The 19,429-nt window shown below is 40.3% G+C and overlaps 1 protein-coding gene across 5 annotated transcripts in view; it reads right to left on the minus strand.

Annotated features, from left to right (window-relative positions):
- GRXCR1 (glutaredoxin and cysteine rich domain containing 1) overlaps positions 1-19,429 on the minus strand; it is a 308,941-nt gene that overhangs the window by 43,528 nt on the left and 245,984 nt on the right. For 2 of the 5 annotated variants that reach the window (XR_004679237.1, XR_004679238.1), the window contains one exon: positions 3,378-3,464. Coding sequence is in view for 1 of the 5 variants with exons in the window: in XM_035005064.1 (XP_034860955.1) it covers positions 3,222-3,464 (243 nt within the window). In the remaining 4 variants the exon portion in view is untranslated. Of the gene's footprint in view, positions 1-3,221; positions 3,465-19,429 lie in introns of those variants that run through there. The other 3 variants (XM_035005064.1, XR_004679239.1, XR_004679243.1) reach the window with 3 other exon arrangements.

Raw genomic sequence — 19,429 nt, forward strand, 5'->3', positions numbered from 1 at the left:
CTTATTTCCTACTAGAATTTCTAAGATAATTTATGTCCGAACTATCAGAATGCAATGTTTTTGTGTAAAGATCTCCTGATGCAAAGCAACAGGACAATGGCTTTAAACAAGCTTCGAGTTGAACTTGCTTCCCCACCGCCCACCCCTCTGAGCCCCCCACTCCTTGACTGACCCTTCCTCCCCCGATGGAGCATCCCAGGGCAGTGGAGATTTGTTTTCTAAAGTAATTTCTTTCCCTTGACTATTTCACCGCTTCCATCTTTACATAGAGGTTTGGCTGGGAACCAGAGTTGTCAGGAAAAAAGAGCTCAGCATTCTTCAATTCTCTGCTCTTGCCCGTTGAACTTTATGATCTTCCCCTCATTGAAGATAACTGAATTTCTTTGGTACCACCCATCCCTGGCTCTGGTGACCATGATGGCAGGAAAATAAGGGAGCTGCAAAATGGTCTCATGCTCTCCCCATCCTATCTCACTGCCTCCATAGGCCTATTTCTGTCCCTATATACCTCTTTCTCTGTCCCTCTCTAGTTCTCCCTCTCCCTCCTTAAAAAGGTTGTATTGCACAGATGATACAGCTTGATTTTTCACTCATCTACATTTAAACTAAATCAAATGGTTTCATGTGACTGTTTAAAACATCACAGATGTTAAGGAAATTACCAACATCAGCTTCTTTTCCTCCCTAAAAATTATGCTTCACCGTGTGCCAAAACCCAGCAGAGGGCATCCTTCCATTTCAGATAAATGAATACTGCAGGGAAAAGGCTCTATGAGTCCAGCAATGTATTCCATTTACAACTGTGCACTGGAATTTAAAATCAAGGCATTTTTGTAGTAGAAGGAGAAACTGTTGTAGAAGTTGTTTTCTGGAGTGCTTACCTCCATTTTGAGTTATAGATTTTGAAGTAATTCTCCTTTTATAAGAAAAAAGAAAGAGGAAAAGAAAATCTGTCTCCGGCCTCTTTCCAGATTTGGGGCATTAGCTTCAAATTGCAGAAGCAACAAGGTAGCACCTGTGTGATCTTTCCTTCTCTAGGCCACTGTGTGCTAATAAACTAATCACGCAGAAAAAGCAGTTGAGAAAGAATCTGCACACCACCTCCTTTACCTGTTGCCCTCTGCCTCTACCCATCAAATGGAAAGAAAAATAGCACCACGGCCTGTTAGATTGCCTTAGAAGGAGGAAGAAGATAAGTATGGTCAAAAGCAGCATATCAGGTGAGGCCAACCATATTACACCTGTGTAAGGAGGCAGTCACCCACTAAATTTAATTGGGCAATTTCACAGAAATTAAAATTCTACAATGTGAAATATCTTACATCATCAGAAGAATTTTGCCAGGGTTAAAAGGCAAATGACCACAACCTTATCAGTGATTTTCTCCCTGGTGTGAGTGAGTTTATCAGATCTTTTCCTTGTGGAAGAATATCATAGGGAGAGAAGGAAAGAATGTGAGAGAACAGTATAGCATCATTCATACACCCATTCAACATACGTTTCTGAGCACTTTGTGCCAAACCATGTCCTAGGCATAAGACCATATCAGCAGACAAAGTATCAAAGATCCCTTTCTTTGAGGTGATGTGCCAAAAAGCAGGGGTTTGGGGAATCGGACAGACCTAACTTTGAGTCCTGGCCCTGTCACTTGACCAGCTATGTGATTTGGAGCAAAGTAATTAATGTTCTCTTTGGCAAAACAAGGATAATAGTTGTTACTATTTATTAAAAACATACTTTGTTCCAGGCACAGGAATTGAGCACTTCTATATATTACATATACGGTAAAATCCTCACAATTTAGTCTGTGAGAAAAGTTCTATTACCATGCTCCTTTTACACATGAGAAAAGCAAGGCACAGAGTGATTTATAAATTACCCAGAATCACACAGAAGTATCAGAGCAGGAATTTGAAACAAGGCTGTCTTGCCTCTCAGCGAGGAGAGCAGAGAGGTATTCTCTAAGGCTGTCCTGGGGATTAGATGAGATGAATGTGTAAAGCTGAGAGCACAGTATAGTAACAGTATTACTACTATTATTATTAATTTATCATTATTATCACTGTCATTGTTGTAGCTTTCTGGGACCTAAGGGTACATGTGGAAATATAATGAAAGAGGCTCAATCCTTCAAATCAAAATTCCTCTGCTTCAGAATGGAGTCTGCATCCAACTCAAGTTTGAAGTAAGATTGCAGAAGACATAGCTAGTGACTCATGGCTTCTCTGCATTTGTCTTTCCATAAGATGACAGGCTGTCTCTAACAGCGATGGCTCTAGACAGGATATCAGAACAGCTTCCCTGTAACAAAACATGAGCATTTCCTGCTCTGGATTTTTTCTAACCATCTCTGAAAACTGAAGGTTAAGACCAAAGGTGAAACAAAGCCAAGATCCAAATATCCGTCTGCCATTTGAAGGCAGCTCTTTGTTCTCTGATAAGTGATCTGGGGGAGTCAGTCCCACCCCCTCAACCGCTGGCCTCCTTTGGCTCTTTGTTCTTACTCTTTCTAGAGTGCACTCTCCAGAGCCCTCTTCTTGGGCTTCTTAGCGATTGAGTGTGTTCATAGATCAGTGGGGGTTAATTACGCTAACAGTATTACTCAAAGAGAAAGGAGGCAGTCATGTTTCATTGCTGCTCGGGAATTTTCCCTTCTCTGCTACTGGAAGCCTAAATTTGTGTCTCACACTGCCAAATTACCAAAATCCAGAATAATTTTAAAAAACAAGCAGATAAAATTCTGGCTCCAGGCCCCATTTCTTATTGATTTCGTTTTGGGACTGCCATCTTTGTTTCATTAGGTAGGAAACTACCTACCTAATGTAGGTAGTGTTCGATAATGGAGCATAAGAGAATTCATAAATGTGTATCTTATAAATATTCCCTTTTTCTTGTGTGAACTAAAAAATAGTTTTTATCTCACATGTCAAGCTTCATAATGCAAAACTCAAGTCAACTGGACAAGTGAAAAATGTATTCCTATTAAAAAAGACAATTTCATGTGGATTTTATCTCACCATGCTTCTGTAGGGATGAACACTGTTAGCAACACATCATTTGGGATAGAAATAAGTGCCTCAATCCCTTTGGTCTGAACTCCAAAAAAATAGCAAATGTCCTGGGAGTTATGTTGCAAGTCGCCTTGTCATAGGCTTACAGATTTCTAACAACACTGGTTGGGTTCAATAAAAAAAGAAGATTTTCCTTAGCAGAGTACTTACCCCAAGATAATGGCCATCGATGAACACGACAGGGAGGGAAGGGGCTTCTGAAACACGTCGGCATCGCTCATCTAACTCTTTTCCATAGTCACCATTCAGAGCTATGTTTTTCTCTTCAAATTTTACTCGATGGTTTTGGAAGATCTTTCTAACCAGTTCACATCTTTCAAAGGTTGTCCGTACCACACGAAGGCAAGTGGTATAAATCACTACACGGTCAAATTCTAGGTCAGTTGATGGTTGCTGAAGGAAGAACATGGTAGTGTAAATATTTTCATCTACTTTCTTACATCTTAGTAAGACAATTCACACTTTAGTGTCTTCTACCTTAAAGGCATGCAATAAAAGTTAAAGTGCCATATTCGTCAATCCTCAGACATATTTTTATGTTAGAAAACCTGTACTTGAGAAGGGGATAATAATCAACATAATTTAAATGACATAATTTACTTGACAGTGTTTTTTCTGTTCTCAGTGGCATATCAAATAACGGCATATCTTAAAATCGATGATGTCTCACATGGTATGCCACGTGGTAAAATAAGGAATGGTTGAATAATCTTTCTCATGTTCCGTAGCCAGGGTTCAGTTGCAAGATCGGCCTCTTAAGCCCAAGTGAAATATGTGACAGACTAGTCAAGGTTAGTATTTAACCATTTGAAAATCCTTCTCCTTCTCTTTGGGCCACAGTCTCCTGGGAATAAGAAGTGTATCAGAGGATTGTTCCGAGGCTTCAGTAGCACAGCCTATGTGCCTGCACTCCACTGAGTGACCGGGCTCCGACATGCAATGAGAAGGCTCTGCGAAGACTGAATGACGCGGGGAGTGCAGAGAAACCAGCACCAGAGTGGGCTGTGGGTCAGAGTCAGGCATAGAAAGGAAACAGATACATTGGAACAGAGGCAACCAACTCTCAAAACCAAGGAGAAGACTCCTATGTGTGAATCTTGCTTTCTGCATGTCCTGCTACATCAGGAATCAGTGACATTCCTGGGACGACCTGCCCAGCGCTACTAGGGCCAGACCACATAGGCCCTGACAACATTAGGGAAAATCCTCTTCTTCCTTACCACAGTCTTCCTTGAAGGAGACTAAACGGAATACACTACACCATGAGTCCAAGGGATACGTGAGTTTTCATGGGGCTATGGTTGTTGCAACACAATCATGCAACCATGCAACTTACAAACCCCTCTGAAGTCAAAACTTTGACTGGAAACCCCTCCAAATAGCTAAAATAGTAGAATCAGAAGGTAGAATCCACCACTCTATATTCAAAGAAATCAGCCCATCAGATGCAAATATACACAGACCATGTGGACCAATATATTTGAAGGCCAAATTTGGCCTACACACTGTTAATTAACACTGGGGTGGAGAGAGCATCAGATATATCCGGACTCTGCCACTGGCCATCTGTGTGTTTTGCGGAAGCTAGTCAACTAGTAAGCTTCAATTTTGTCATCTGTAAAATGTGATCTGCCTAACAGGTTTGCTGAGGAGACTAAGTAACCGAGACTATGAAAACAGCTAGTGTAGGGCTTGACATGTACTACTGTGCTAAGCTACCCAGTGCAAAAGATTATACTCCACGTTGGGGAATTTTTAAGATTAAAAAAAAAAATAGTAGGAAGGGAAAAATGAAGGGGGGAAAATCGGAGGAGGAGATGAACCATGAGAGACTATGGACTCTGAGAAACAAACTGAGGGTTCTAGAGGGGAGGGGGGTTGGAGGATGGGTTAGCCTGGTGATGGGTATTAAAGAGGGCACGTTCTGCATGGAGCACTGGGTGTTATACGCAAACAATGAATCATGGAACACTACAACAAAAACTAATGATGTAATGTATGGTGATTAACATAACATAATAAAAAAAACACAAACAAAAATAAATCAGTGGAAATAATCAGCGGTCAGCGGAATTAATGACAAGAAAGGGGGATTGTTACTATGCTTTAGATTAAAAAGCACTGATCTTCAAAGAAAGTAAACCAAATGCCCAAGAGCCTATGGCTCATCTTCAGGTTCATGGTTATGGGCAAGCAGGGAATCAAGAAACTCACTACAAATACTGCACCTTTTGGAAGTGCATCAGTTCTCTTTTCTCTGATGCTATTATGTGAGTAAGTATGCATTGTTCCTCTGGCTGCAAAGGCTACTATAACTGCATTTGGTTCTACCAAAATGTTCCACTTTTTTCAATAGCTACACTTAATTTTGAATATTTGATAAGACGTAAGTTTCCCCCATGATAGAGGTGGGAAAGTTTAAGATTGGACCATTCTGCTGCCACATTAACCAACTCCTATGGGCTTCTCTCAGCTCACACAACAAATGGTAGGTACCACTTTGCTGTGTGTCTCTAAAGATATGCATTTAAAAAATAGTAATAAGATGGACCTCTATCAGGTGGCCATGTTGGATGCTGTTTAATGCAAAGGGCAATGAAAATATCCCTTTACCTCCTGTTAAGGATGAGCTTTGCCTGGAATCAGTGGATCTCCAAGAATGTTTGATATTAGAATAAACTGGGAAGGTTTTTTTTGTTTGTTTGGGGTTTTTTTGTGGGGTGTTTTTTGTTTGTTTGTTTTAAACTGGGGAGTTTTTAAAGATCCCCCAAGCCCTGGCCAAGTACATAACAATTAAGCCAGAATCACCAGCGATAAAATCTCAGAATTGTGATTTTTTTTTTTTTAAGCTCCTAAGGTGATTCCAATCTACAACCAAATTCTACAGCTAGTTAGATATGAGTTGGAAATGCAGAATGACAGGCTTCACCCTAGATCTACTGAATCAGAATCCGCATTTTTAACAAGTCCTCTGAGGAATTTGGATGCAGATTACATTTTAAGGAGCCCCAGTCAATCATGTTGACAGCTTGACTTGACAGAGAAACTGGGATTATGTCCCTTTAAAATAATTGCTAGTCATTCATTCAGTTACTAGAATAATTTATTTGCTAAACACAGTGCTGGGTACTAGATATATAATGGTGAGCAAACAATATCATTCCCTCACAATCTGAAGTTCATAGTTTTTTTTTAAAAAGTTACGTAAATAAATATACATTCACAAACTGTTAAGCGCTGGAAAGGAAATGCATGAATTGTGAGGAGAGGCTATTGAAGGTGTGTGCTTTTCTTGTTTCAGAGGTCGAGAAAGTGTTTTCTGATAAATGAGCTCTGCTTTGAAGGACAGGAAGGAGTTAGAGAAATGAGCTAGGTAAGAAAGCATAGGGAGGAGTATTATAGGTAAGTGCAAAGATCTTGAGATGGGAGGAAGATGGCATGTTTGAGACTCTGACTGGAAGTCTTTTGCGAAAACACCGAGAAAGAGAACTACAGTAGTACTAAATGAATCTGGATAGGTATGCAGGATAGATATCATGTTGTACTTTTATAACCACTTTATTTTATTTTTTTATTTTCTTATGTTATGTTAGTCACCATACATTACATCATTTTTTTTATTCTTATGTTAATCCCCATACATTACATCATTAGTTTTAGATGTAGTGTTCCATGATTCATTGTTTGTGCATAACACCCAGTGCTCCATGCAGAATGTGCCCTCCTCAATACCCACCACCAGGCTAACCCATCCTCCCACCCCCCTCCCCTCTAGAACCCTCAGTTTGTTTTTCAGAGTCCATCGTCTCTCATGGTTCGTCTACCCCTCCGATTTCCCCTGCTTCATTCTTCCCCTCCTGCTACCTTCTTCTTTTTTTTTTTTTTTTAACATATATTGCATTATTTGTTTCAGAGGTACAGATCTGAGATTCAACAGTCTTGCACAATTCACAGTGCTTACCAGAGCACATACCCTCCCCAGTGTCTATCACCCAGTCACTCCATCCCTCCCACCCCACCCCCCACTCCAGCAACCCTCAGTTTGTTTCCTGCGATTAAGAATTCCTCATATCAGTGAGGTCATATGATACCTGTCTTTCTCTTACATCATTTGTTTTTGATGTAGTGTTCCATGATTCATTGTTTACATATAACACCCAGTGCTCCATGCACTACGTGCCCTCCTTAATACTCATCACCGGGCTCACCCATCCCCCCACCGCCCCCCCTCTCTGAAACCCTCAGTTTGTTTCCCGGAGTCCAAAGTTTCTCATGGTTCATCTCCCCCTCTGATTTCCCCCCCTTCATTTTTCCCTTCCTTCTCCTAATGTCCTCCATGCTATTCCTTAAATTCCACATATAAGTGAAACCATATGATAATTGTCTTTCTCTGCTTGACTTATTTCACTTAGCATAATCTCCTCCAGTCCCATCCATGTTGATGTAAAAGTTGGGTATTCATCCTTTCTGATGGCTGAGTAATATTCCATTGTATATATGGACCCCATCTTTTTTATCCATTCATCTATTGAAGAGCGTCTCAGCTCCTTCCACAGTTTGGCTATTGTGGACATTGCTTCTATGAACACTGGGGTGCATGTGTCCCTTCTTTTCACTACATCTGTATCTTTGTGGTAAATATCCAGTAGTGCAACTGCTGGGTCATAAGGTAGCTCTATTTTGAACTTTTTGAGGAACTTCCACACTGTTTTCCAAAGTGGCTGCACCAACTTGCATTCCTACCAACAGTGTAAGAGGGTTCCCCTTTCTCCACAACCTCTCCAACATTTGTTGTTTCTTGCCTTGTCAATTTTTGCCACTCTAACTGGTGTAAGGTGGTATCTCTATGTGGTTTTGATTTGAATTTCCCTGATGGTTAATGATGATGAACATTTTTGCATGTGTCTGTTAGCCATTCTTCTTTGGACAAGTGTCTGTTCATGTCTTCTGCTCATTTTTGGCTAGATTATTTGTTTTTTGGGTGTTGAGTTTGAGAAGTTCTTTATAGATCTTGGATACCAGCCCTTTATCTGTAATGTCATTTGCAAATATCTTCTCCCATTCTGTGGGTTGCCTCTTTGTTTTGTTGACTGTTTCCTTTGCTATGTAAAAGCTCTTTATCTTAATGAAGTCCCAAAAGTTCATTTTCGCTTTTGTTTCCCTTGCCTTTGGAGACGGGTCTTCAAAGAAGTTGCTGTGGCCGATGTCAAAGAGGTTACTGCCTATGTTCTCCTCTAGGATTTTGATGGATTCCTGTCTCACATTGAGGTCTTTCATCCACTTTGAGTTTATCTTTGTGTATGGTGTAAGAGAATGGTCCAGTTTCATTCTTCTGCATGTGGCAGGCCAATTTTCCCAGCACCATATATTAAAGAGACTGGATATTTTTTCCTGCTTTGTCGAAGATTAGTTGACCATAGAGTTGAGGGTCCATATCTGGGCTCTCTATTCTGTTCCATTGATCTATGTGTCTGTTTTTGTGCCAGTACCATGCTGTCTTGGTGATCACAGCTTAGTAATATAGCTTGAAATCAGGCAACATGATGCTCCCTTTAAAGATCTATCGGCTTTAACCTCAGAGCAATGGGAAATTCCTGAAGGTTTTTAAGGAGGAAGGGAGGAATTTACATTTTAAAAAAAAGTAAGTGAAGTAGGACCGGTGCAGATAGTTACACAGAATGTGCACTGCACAAGCCTCAGGAATGTCATTATTAGTGTAGTCTAATAAATGATTCCCTCAGGGTTGTGTAGCTGACAACTTGAACAATCATAGTCTTATTCCCAACTCCGTTGGTCTGAGAACTGAGAATGAACACAGGATAAAATCAGGGTAGAAAATTTGGTTATCTATTAGAATAAGCTATTATATAAAATGTTCTAAAAAAGATCTTATTGAACAATTTTTGGGTATGATTTGGAAGTAGACCTTCCTAGAGGTAGTAGGTTGAGTGATTTCTCAAGGTCTTTTCCAGTTTTATAATATGGATTTCAATGATATTGTCTTTGGAAAAAAAAAAATCCTCTCCTACATTTGTTTCATTTTCTTTCCCTCAACAGATTTATCAAAGCATCTGGCCAGAAATCTAAAAATAGCCGCTCAATGGTTAGCTGTCCTTCTTCTCCCTGCCTAGGGTTACCATGGGAATAGCGTAATGAAGGATGGATGCATTAGAGACAGTGCTGAGAAGCCATTGGGATTTGCAGCCTGCTTGTTTTGAGAGAGCCAACCTAGATAATAATAAAGGCAAGCCATTTCTTCCTTTCCATTGATTAAAAAGATGAATCTTAGGAGTGGCCTGAAGCCTCACAAGAGCCTGAAGCAAAAGTAGATGTGTTGGCGAGGGATGGAAATTGCTGTGTACAAAGAGGTTTCCAAATAGCCAGTGTATGTCCTCAGCCTGCACCTGCCCTACAAGAGGCACTGTGAAATGGTAGTACCTCGTCATCTTGGGATAGTTCTGGAGCCCCCACACCCGCTGAAGCCCCCACGCTCATGGGAACTGCCACTGGAATTCAGGCCAAGAATCAGTCCCCACCGCTCCCTGACAGAGGATCAGCTTGGAGCAGACCCAGCTCCTGAGGCAGGAGCTAATCCAGTGGGTTATTTCCACTTGACCTTTTGCCTGTCCAGCTTGGCTGGTTTGAAAAGGCCTCCCGAAATAGGGGCCTCCAGATACTTCCAGGAATTCAGGTCTTAAACAAAAATAAAATGAAAAGTCATATTTTAAGATGTCCATGGAAGACATAATGCTGGTCACTTTACATTCATTTAATCCCCACAATACCTGACATGTTGCTGCTTTATTCATAGATGGAGAAACCTAGGCTCACAGGGGATAAGTGTCCTAAACAAGGTGACAGAGTTAAAATTAAGCAATTTAGGAAACTGGAACCCAGATCCACACCCTTCCATAATCCACGTGCTTCCCCTGAGCCAAGATGAGCCACAGAATTGCCCTTTTGTTTTACTACTCCCTCCCCAGGATAAAGCTGTTGCCCAAACACAGATGGCTATAGACCTAAGTCATCGCCCGTGAAATAATGTTTGTGATTTAAAGAGGTTTGACTCTTTGCTAAATTATGCTCCCATATATAATAAGAAGTAACATCACAAGAGGTGCATTTTAAACTTTTTTTTAGTCTAAAGAGATTCTTTTGAGATGGCGAAGGTGGAGAGATCTTTTCTCCTCTACCTGAAAACAAAGAGGTGGAGTTATGAGCTCAGAGCCATACATCATGTCAGAAGGCAAACTGGGACCAGACCCAGACTTCTTGATTATCAGGCAATAGGCCAACCTGGCTCCAGAACTGCCATCTTAAAGAGCAAGTGCATGCCCATGGAAGCAGGGCTGTGGGCCTTTGTAAAGGGCAGGGAATTTTACATCTCTCTCCCTCTCTGACTCTCCCTCTTTGTGCTATTCTGTAAACCCCTGTAGCTGTATGCATGTTCTGGGATGCACCCCAGGGAACTTCTCTGTTTCCCTTCATTAGACACAGATTATAAAAATAATTATAATAACATTAGTTATGACATGACTCCTGTGTATCTGTATGTGGTGCTTAGGACTTCACATGTGCAACTTCCATGACATAAGAATTATAATTCAAATTTTACAGATAAGGAAACTAAAGCTTGGAATAAACCTAAGGTGCCCAAATACCTCAGGGGAAAAGGAACAGAACCAAAATTTTAATCTGGGTCTGCTTCCTAAGTCCTTGCTCTTGCCATAGGAAGATACTTTACATAACCCTCTTAAATACAACAAACCAATGGGCCATACTGTTCTAGAACTGAGCGGTGGATTATACCAGGGAGAGACTGTCACAGGGACAGCCCTGGAAATTCCCATTGCTCGTCCCTCGACATCATTCTACTATCTCTGGCTAGCTGCCACCCCCTCACACACTCATCATCTTAGGGAACATGGGCCCTCTATCTTCTTACCCAATTCTTTCCTAGCAGTACCTAGTACTGTGAGACATTACATTGTGTTTGTTTATTGATTTACTGTCTATTCCAAATAAATATATAACCCCAAATAAAATATAACCCCAACAAAGCAGGAACTTAATTTTGCTCACTAGAACTAAGAACCCCAAATATGACCCAGTATACGGTAGATGCTTAATAAATATCTTCTGGCCTCTTTCCCATACATTTAATAAGAACTTGATTTGAATCTGCCTCCTAATAACTGGATAATCTTGGACTAGTTATTTAATCTCTTTAAATTTCAGTTTTCTGATCTGTAATACAGGGACATTAATGCCTCCTTCATGAGGATTTGTGGGGACTCAATGACTTAATGAATAGAAAAACCCTTGGCATGAAGCATAATAAACACTCAGTAAATGGTACCTTTTGATTATTACTATCATCATTATTATTATAAAATGTTACTGACACACAACAGCAGCAACACTATTACCCCTTTTATTACAACCGTGTGAACCAGACTGATGTCATCTTGGACAAATCTGCCATGATGACCGCCCAGTAACCTGAAACCTTCTTGAACACAACACCCTCCCCCCACATTCTTTCTTTTTATTTAACCACATAATGGCCCTTAAGTACACCCTGGAGGCATACTGTCCTTGATCTGCCCTATGATTATGACACACAACTATTCTCAAACAGTTCCCCCAGTGGTTCCCCAGCAGTACTCCCAGCCTGTAGTCTACAAAAGCAGGTCTTACGGGGAAGTGGGGTTGTGGAGATCCACTCCTCTTGTAACAGCCGAAGACTTCTGTCCATAAGTCCCCTTAATAAACCATTTCTTATCAAGTTGGACTTAGGGACCTTTTTCTTCAGTCTCACAGCTCCTTTGGCTGTTGGAGGTCATTTTGCACACACCTCCTTTTCACAGAACATGAAGTCCAAATTCACATATGTCATCAACCTCATAAGCTAGAATGGCAAAGTTAAATCTCATAATTACATAGTGATCAAGATATAAACCTCTTTGGGGCACCTGGGTGTGGCTCAGTTGGTTAAGCATCTGCCTTTGGCTCAGGTCATGATCTCAGGGTCCTGGGATTGAGTGCTGCATCTGGCATCCAGGCTCCCTGCTCAGCAAGGAGTCTGCTTCTCCCTATGCCCCTCCCCTTGCTCCTGCTCTCTCTCTCTCTCTCTCTCAAATAAATAAATAAAATCTTTAAAAATAATAATCAATCAATCAATCTCTTTAATGAGTAAAATTACCATTTACATTTGACTGGATGCACCATCAATTCTAAGAATGAAAACAACAAAGTGGAGCATATATATCAGATGCCATAAAAATCTCTCCTTTTATAACTTCGGGTGCCCCCTCGGTGGCATGAAAGAAATGCATGAGCACAATCTTTGCAGGCAAAGATTTCTGGAGAATGTGTTTTCTGTTTTTGTAATGCTCTAAGATCATATAAATAAATGAATTTCCTGGGGTGCCTGGGTGGCTCAGTCGTTAAGCATCTGCCTTCAGCTCAGGTCATGATCCCAGGGTCCTGGGATCGAGCCCCACATCAGGCTTCCTGCTCGGTGGAAAGCCTGCTTCTCCCTCTCCCACTCTCCCTGCTTGTGTTCTCTCTCTGGCTGTCTCTCTCTCTCTGTCAAATAAATAAAGAAAATCTTAAAAAAAAAAAAGAATTTCCATTATTACCTTAGGAATTATCTATTTGTCCAAATCAATTATTGAGTTGGCCTAGATATTAATTGAAAAGTCAATGAACCTAATGAATTCTCCATACCAAACAAACAAACGAAAAAGACTTCCAAAAAGTTAAACGGAAACAATGTTGATTTTACAGCACATCTGAGTTCATGAAAATGAAGGTGTCCCACTCCCCTACCATAGAGACCTTCAAGAAAGGTCATAGCTCTGCCAATTTAGCACTAATCAAACACAGGGAGATTTCACTTGAAAATCTGGATTTTTGTCTGTTCTTGAAGAAACAGAATCTGACAACACTAGTTCTGTTGCATTCCTGTACAAAAACAGTACCTGAAGCTTGGTGGAAGCTACCCCCTTTAGGGGCACATGTCTCTTAAAGCCATATGTAATAACCATTCCCTTACATCTAGACAATTTCTTGCATTAACATTGCCTGCAGTGCTCCTTTCGATCTGAGTTTGTGATGTGGCATCTACTCTAATGAGTCTGTACACAGGTCTTATATGGGGGGAAATTGAGACTCCCAAGTTTATTCACTTGAATCAACTTTTTTTGGGAAGCAACGTGTAGTGGAAAGAAAACCCATCTCGAGCCAGTGCTTTGGTTAACTGTATGAACTTGGGGAAATCAGTTTACTTTTCTGGAACTAGGTTTTCTCTTCTCTAATATGGGAATAGCTGTAATCTAGCCCAAAAAGGAGTTGTAGGATCATATGTAAAATGCACTGAAGGCACAGTGTAAATTATAATACTTTACAAACATAGCAGCTTTCATTACCCAGTCACACAGTTGGGAGAAAAGGAACTGGTCTCTACTGGAAACCACCTTCCTACCAACAAACAAAAGCATCTCCTCCAATAGGAATAGTTGGGTTTCTATAGACATCATCAGAAATATGATTTATTGGCATTTGTTATTCTGCTCATCTCTTCAGATAACACTGACATCAAGGTGAGTGCCCAAATCATCATATTCAGGAGCATCCAATCCCAAAGTTATATGCTTACAACAGTGAAAAGCCAGGGAGCAAATGAATTAGGAACATCCCACAAATGGAAACATTGAAAAAATATACTTTCCCTCACATCCTATGAAAAATTCAAGCTGCAAAATCAGAAGACAAGGAACTAAAGTATGTTCCAGAATAATAAGTGGCCTTGACCATTTCCCTCATGCCTTTCATCTTTTTACTTTACAAAAAACCCTGTGCTCCTTCTTAAAGGTACAGGTGCCTTTTTCCTTCCATTCTCCCAAATATATACATATCATGTATAAAAACCAAACAATAAAAGTTTAAACTCTTTCTCAATTCTCTCCATCAAGGAAAATGCCTGAATAATCAGCTAAATGATGTCAATCCCTTTTAGTGGGTTTGGATGTGATAAGAATCTACTTTAGAGGTTGAAATACCTGCATCTCCTCTCAGCTTGATAGTTTCATAAGTATCTGTGATGAAGGGAAGTGATCTTAGTCTCTGTGGAATTCCCAGAATAGACTGAGAACCAAGTGCAACAAAGGCAGTGAAAACTGAGTCGAGAAAATTGGACCCAGCCTCAGGCAAATCCTCATTCCTGCCTCCTCCTTGGGTTTCCAGGTTTAACTCATGTCCCCCTGACTATTCTGATTGTCATGATTCCAACCTCACCTAAATATGCTCTTCTCCAGATTCCAAATACTGCATTCAGGAGAAGAAACTGGTGGAGAGCCCTTATGGGAAGCTTGGAAGTTGCCACACAAAGCTGATATATGTATTTTATGAGGACTGAGTCCTTCAATTCCATAAGGAACATAGGCACTCTCATTATCCTAACTTTTCAGCGAAGGAAACTGAGACACAAAAAAGTATGTGACAAATCTAAAGGCAGACAACTAACAAATGATGGCCCTAGTATCTGAGCTGAGTAAATCATGGAACTCAAATCTTTATATGGTCCTATTGGTCATGTACTGACTCTGTCGGAGTGTATCTATACCCCATCTCATCTGGTAGAGAACAAGAAATTAGAGGGACAGATACAGGACTTATGAATCCTGAAGTTTCATATATATACACGGATTTTAGATACTTAGGGTAGTAGTTTCCTGGGGCTGCTGCGCCAAATTCCTACAAACACGCTGAGTGGCTTAAAACAACAAAAATAGCCTTGCTATTTTGAAAATCAGAAGTCCCAAATGGGACTGGGAATAAATCACAGGATCAGCAGGGCTATGCTTCCCACTAAGGCTCTAGGGAAAAATCCCTTAGCTTCCCTTTCCCAGCTTTTGGAGGTTACCTGCATTCCTTGGATCTTGGTCCCTTCCACCACCTTCAAAGTGTACTGTAAGAGTCTCTGTTTCCATTGCCCCATCTCCTCCCTGACTCTGATCTTTGTGCCTCCCTCTTATAAGGACCCTTGTGATGGCATTGGGCCCATCAAATAATCCAGGATGATCTTCCCATCTCCAGATCTCTAACTTAATTACATCCTCAAAGTCCTTTTTGCGGTAAGGTAACATATTCACAGTCCCATAACAAATTGGGACATAGACACTTTGACAGGGCTGGGGGTGGGGGGGACTCCGTTATTTAGCCTACTATAGATAGACAGATAGATTTTAAGATACTGGACCATAGGTATAGGAATAAAAGGACTTCAAATTATACAATCTTAAAACAGAAAGGAAACTTGCAGATCCTCTAATCCAACTTGAGCAAAGGTATGGCAATGTCAAGAATACACTCAAGCCTCTGGCTATTGAGCTACATCTTCCTCATTGTGTTTATCAGCTTGCTTTATAAACAGGAAATGAGGTAATTCTAGTAAGGTAGGCATGAAACACATTGTTCTTCTAAGACCTTTGACACAATTACTTGTTAGTAGAACTTTCTCCAAGTTGCTACTGAAGAAATGGAAAGGGTATTAAAAAAGAAGCAAGTGCATTAAAAAAAAAAAAAAATTGCCTGATCTTTATCTACCCAGTGTGTTTTCTCTCTTTTCTACCGCTTACCTAGAAATATGCTTTGTTTCCTCCAAACAAGCCTTAGAAATTGCTCTGAAACCAGACACTAAGCATGACCAAATGAGGAGGTACTTTGTGTTACATGAAAAAGAAAACACAAATGAAAATGTTTGAAATTTCTACATAAAGCCAGAGGTTGAATTTGTCTGTGTTCTCCACAAAAGCATCTAGCTAATTTTTCAGTTCAGCTTCAAAGAGAACAAACAAAATTTCAAAGGCAAGAAAATGTTGCCTTTCCATTTCTTCTCAAATTTCCCCAAATTAGGTTGCTTTAATAAAAGCAACTAAATTGTAAGGCACACAAAGCCCACAGAAGCAGATGTGAAGAATAATGCTTGAAACCTTACAAGTCCTATTTTTTTCAAGTATATACCATACTATTTGGGATGACCGATGTAATTTTGTAAAGGAAGTTTACTTGATATTGATTGCATATTCAAATAAGAAATGCAGGTGTGTGTGTGTTTTTTTAAGATTTTACTTATTTATTTGAGGGAGAGAGAGTGAGAGAGAAAGAGAGAGAGCACAAACTGCGTGAGGGGCAGAGGGAGAAGCAGGCTCCCTTCTCAGCAGGAAGCCCAACGCTGGTCTCAATCCAAGGACCCTGAGATCATGACCTGAGCCAAAGGCAGAGGCTTAACCAACTGAGCCACCCAAGCACCCCAATGCAGGTGTTTTTAAATAAGATTAATCACAGTATTATTGGAAGGAAGAAAATAAATTTCTGGAAATGTTCTTCAATGGACACTGCTTGCTTTGATACCAGAGCTCCTAACTGGAGTTGATTATTGAATTTTGGAGATTCAGTTATTAGGAAAGAAATATGACCAAATTATTGAACAAAATAATAAGTCCCATTAAGTGGAAGATCTTATTGTGAACAATTTTATTAGTGACCTAATCAATACCGGAAACAAACAAAAAAAACTGATGAATTTTATGTCATAGGGACCATGTCAAATGAATGCATTTATTGTCACTACAAACCTCATAATATACAATGCAACAGATATTATTCCATTTTCACTGATAAAGTAAAAAAGTCACAGAGAGATTGCAAACTTGCTCAAGGTACATAATCATAAAAATCTTTTCCTGTTGGTATAGATTTTCTCTTATATGTCTTATATGTCCTAGGTTTATATGTCTTACATGTCCTAGATTTTCTCTTATATGTCTTATATGTCCCTCTCCATGTTCAGCTCGAGCCCCTCTTCCCCTAAGAACTCTGGTTCCCATGGGCTCTCAGCTTGGTCCACCTCCTTCTCTGTGGATGATCTCATCCAAAGCTTCAATAGCTAATTGAAGACTAATGAACTCTCAAGGATATAGCCTCAGCTCAGATTTCACTCCAGCACTCCAGATTGGATATCCAATTATGTATGTAACACTTCCACTCGGGATATACCCTCTATACTTGAATTCAGAATGCCTGAAGCTAACCTCACCATTGCCACTATACCTCCTGAACCAGTGCTTGAAATCTGGGAACAGTCCTGATTCCTCCAGAGCTTTCCCTTATCGCTGCCCCCTACACTCTATAAATCAAGCAGATTATAGCCTGTCTCCTCTCTGTCCCCACTCCTATAGCTTTAACTCAGGTTCCCGCAGTTTCTCACCTGGATTACAATAGCCTCTCCACTGGCCTCCGTGGCCCTAGAGTAGACCCTTTCTATCCATTCTCCAGAGCCCATGTGAGAATCTGATCATGTCATTTCTTTATATAAAATAATAATAAACAATTGCTTCTCACAGCTTTCAGGATGAAGGTCAAATACATAAAGCCCTTTGTGATGTGTCTTTTATTTTGTCCCCTGGCTTTGTTTCCCATAGCACTCATTGCCATGCACTGATTATTTATTCACTAAAATTTATAAATTCCGACTATGTGCCAAATTTTCCAGACACAGCAAAACATTTTTACCAAAACATGCCATGTCCTTTAGTGCCTCTGACTTTCTCTTCTGTCGTCCTTATGCCTAGAACACACTTTCCTCCATTGTTCACTCTCCCTTCTCAACAGACACAATTCACATCCAGCAGCACCTCTCAAGGGAGCCCCCCCTTCCTCCCTCCAATGGGATATGTGCTGTTCCTCTTTTGCACCCCCAGCATTCACTCTGCACCACCCTCTCTTACCCTACCATGAGACGAGGAGCTTCCTGAGATTGAAGGGTTTGTGTTATTTAATTTTGCATCCTCTACACTTAGTAGAATGTCTGGAGCATGATCGGAGGCACTGAGCACATATTTATTGAATGAAGAACAAACCAAGATTTAAAGCTATGACCATCAGATCCTAAAGTTTATGCACTTTGCACTATAATATAACAACACAATATAGCATGATAGGAGAAAATCAAGAAAAAAGAAAACTCTCCAAAGTGATGTTTTTAATCCAAAATAAGCAAAACCAAAATAAGCAAAACCACACTATTTTATTATCAAATTGATTTTTACTTAAGGAAATATTTACAGTGGATATTTTCCTATGTCGTTAACAAGCTTATGACATAATAACAAATTTGCTCTCAGCACAATACTCAAGGTGAAAACGCAGGTTGTTGTTGCTTGGTCATTGCAGTAGGTGTATGGAACTGACTATGAAGTGGTCCCACACACACACACGTGGGAAGCATGAGGTCGGATAAAAACTAGCTAACCACCTTTAAAACAGAATAGAGAGCATCATTATTCTACATTAGTCTCCATCAAGATGTGGCTAAATGCTTATGCAGAAGTTAGCCATGCCTGAGGAAAGGTTAGCCTGTTGCCTTTATTGTCATCCACCATCTACCTGGCAGCTTCTACTAAAATGGTATTTAAATGTCTGTAAGAAAACAACCACCCTCTGAAGAGATCCCAAACCTGCATGCCACAGTCATACCCTCAGCCAGCTCTGGGAGAGAGAAACCATCTTTCTCTATGTTACCCAAGCTATGATAATATACGCATAGAAGGTGCCAGACATGGTGTTCTCGTCACCCCCAAATGTGGAGAAAGAAGAAAAGAGGAAAGAAAGGCTCACAATATATCCATTTTCATTTCCTTCTCCACCCCGGTCATGGCCATGGCCATGGTTTATTTACATGAGTCAATAAATAAATTCCTCTTCCTGTGTTTTTTTGCTTTGGTCATGTTTGTCATAACCAACCAGAGACGTTGTTACAATACCCAGGATTTCAGCAGATTCAATGAACTTTAGTGATTACATTTTTCTCTCCAGAAATAAACATTTTTCCAAAATAACCTTTTTAGGGGAAATCAGACTTTTTAACAGTTTTCACATGCTTGGGATGTAGCCTATTTCTACACTCATATATCACCTAGGCTCAAATAGAATAATTGACTGAAGGGCGCCTGGGTGGCTCAGTTGGTTAAGCGACTGCCTTTGGCTCAGGTCATGATCCTGGAGTCCCGGGATCGAGTCCCGCATCGGGCTCCCTGCTCGGCAGGGAGTCTGCTTCTCCCTCTGACCCTCCTCCCTCTCATGCTCTCTGTCTCTCATTCTCTCTGTCTCAAATAAATAAATAAAATCTTTAAAAAAAAAAAAAAGAATAATTGACTGAAGACTTCAGGAATACCTGGCTGATCTCTTCCCTCTTGACTTCATGGTATCAAGAATTCTGAATCTGGAGGTATGAAACCTAAGTCGTGAATCCCATCTCTGCTAATCTGTAGTAAAAGTACCTATAACAGATT

The sequence above is a fragment of the Mirounga leonina genome, unplaced genomic scaffold (assembly GCF_011800145.1).
Source record: "Mirounga leonina isolate KUSES-001 unplaced genomic scaffold, KU_Mleo_1.0 Mir_129, whole genome shotgun sequence".
Classification (NCBI taxonomy): Eukaryota; Metazoa; Chordata; class Mammalia; order Carnivora; family Phocidae; genus Mirounga; species Mirounga leonina.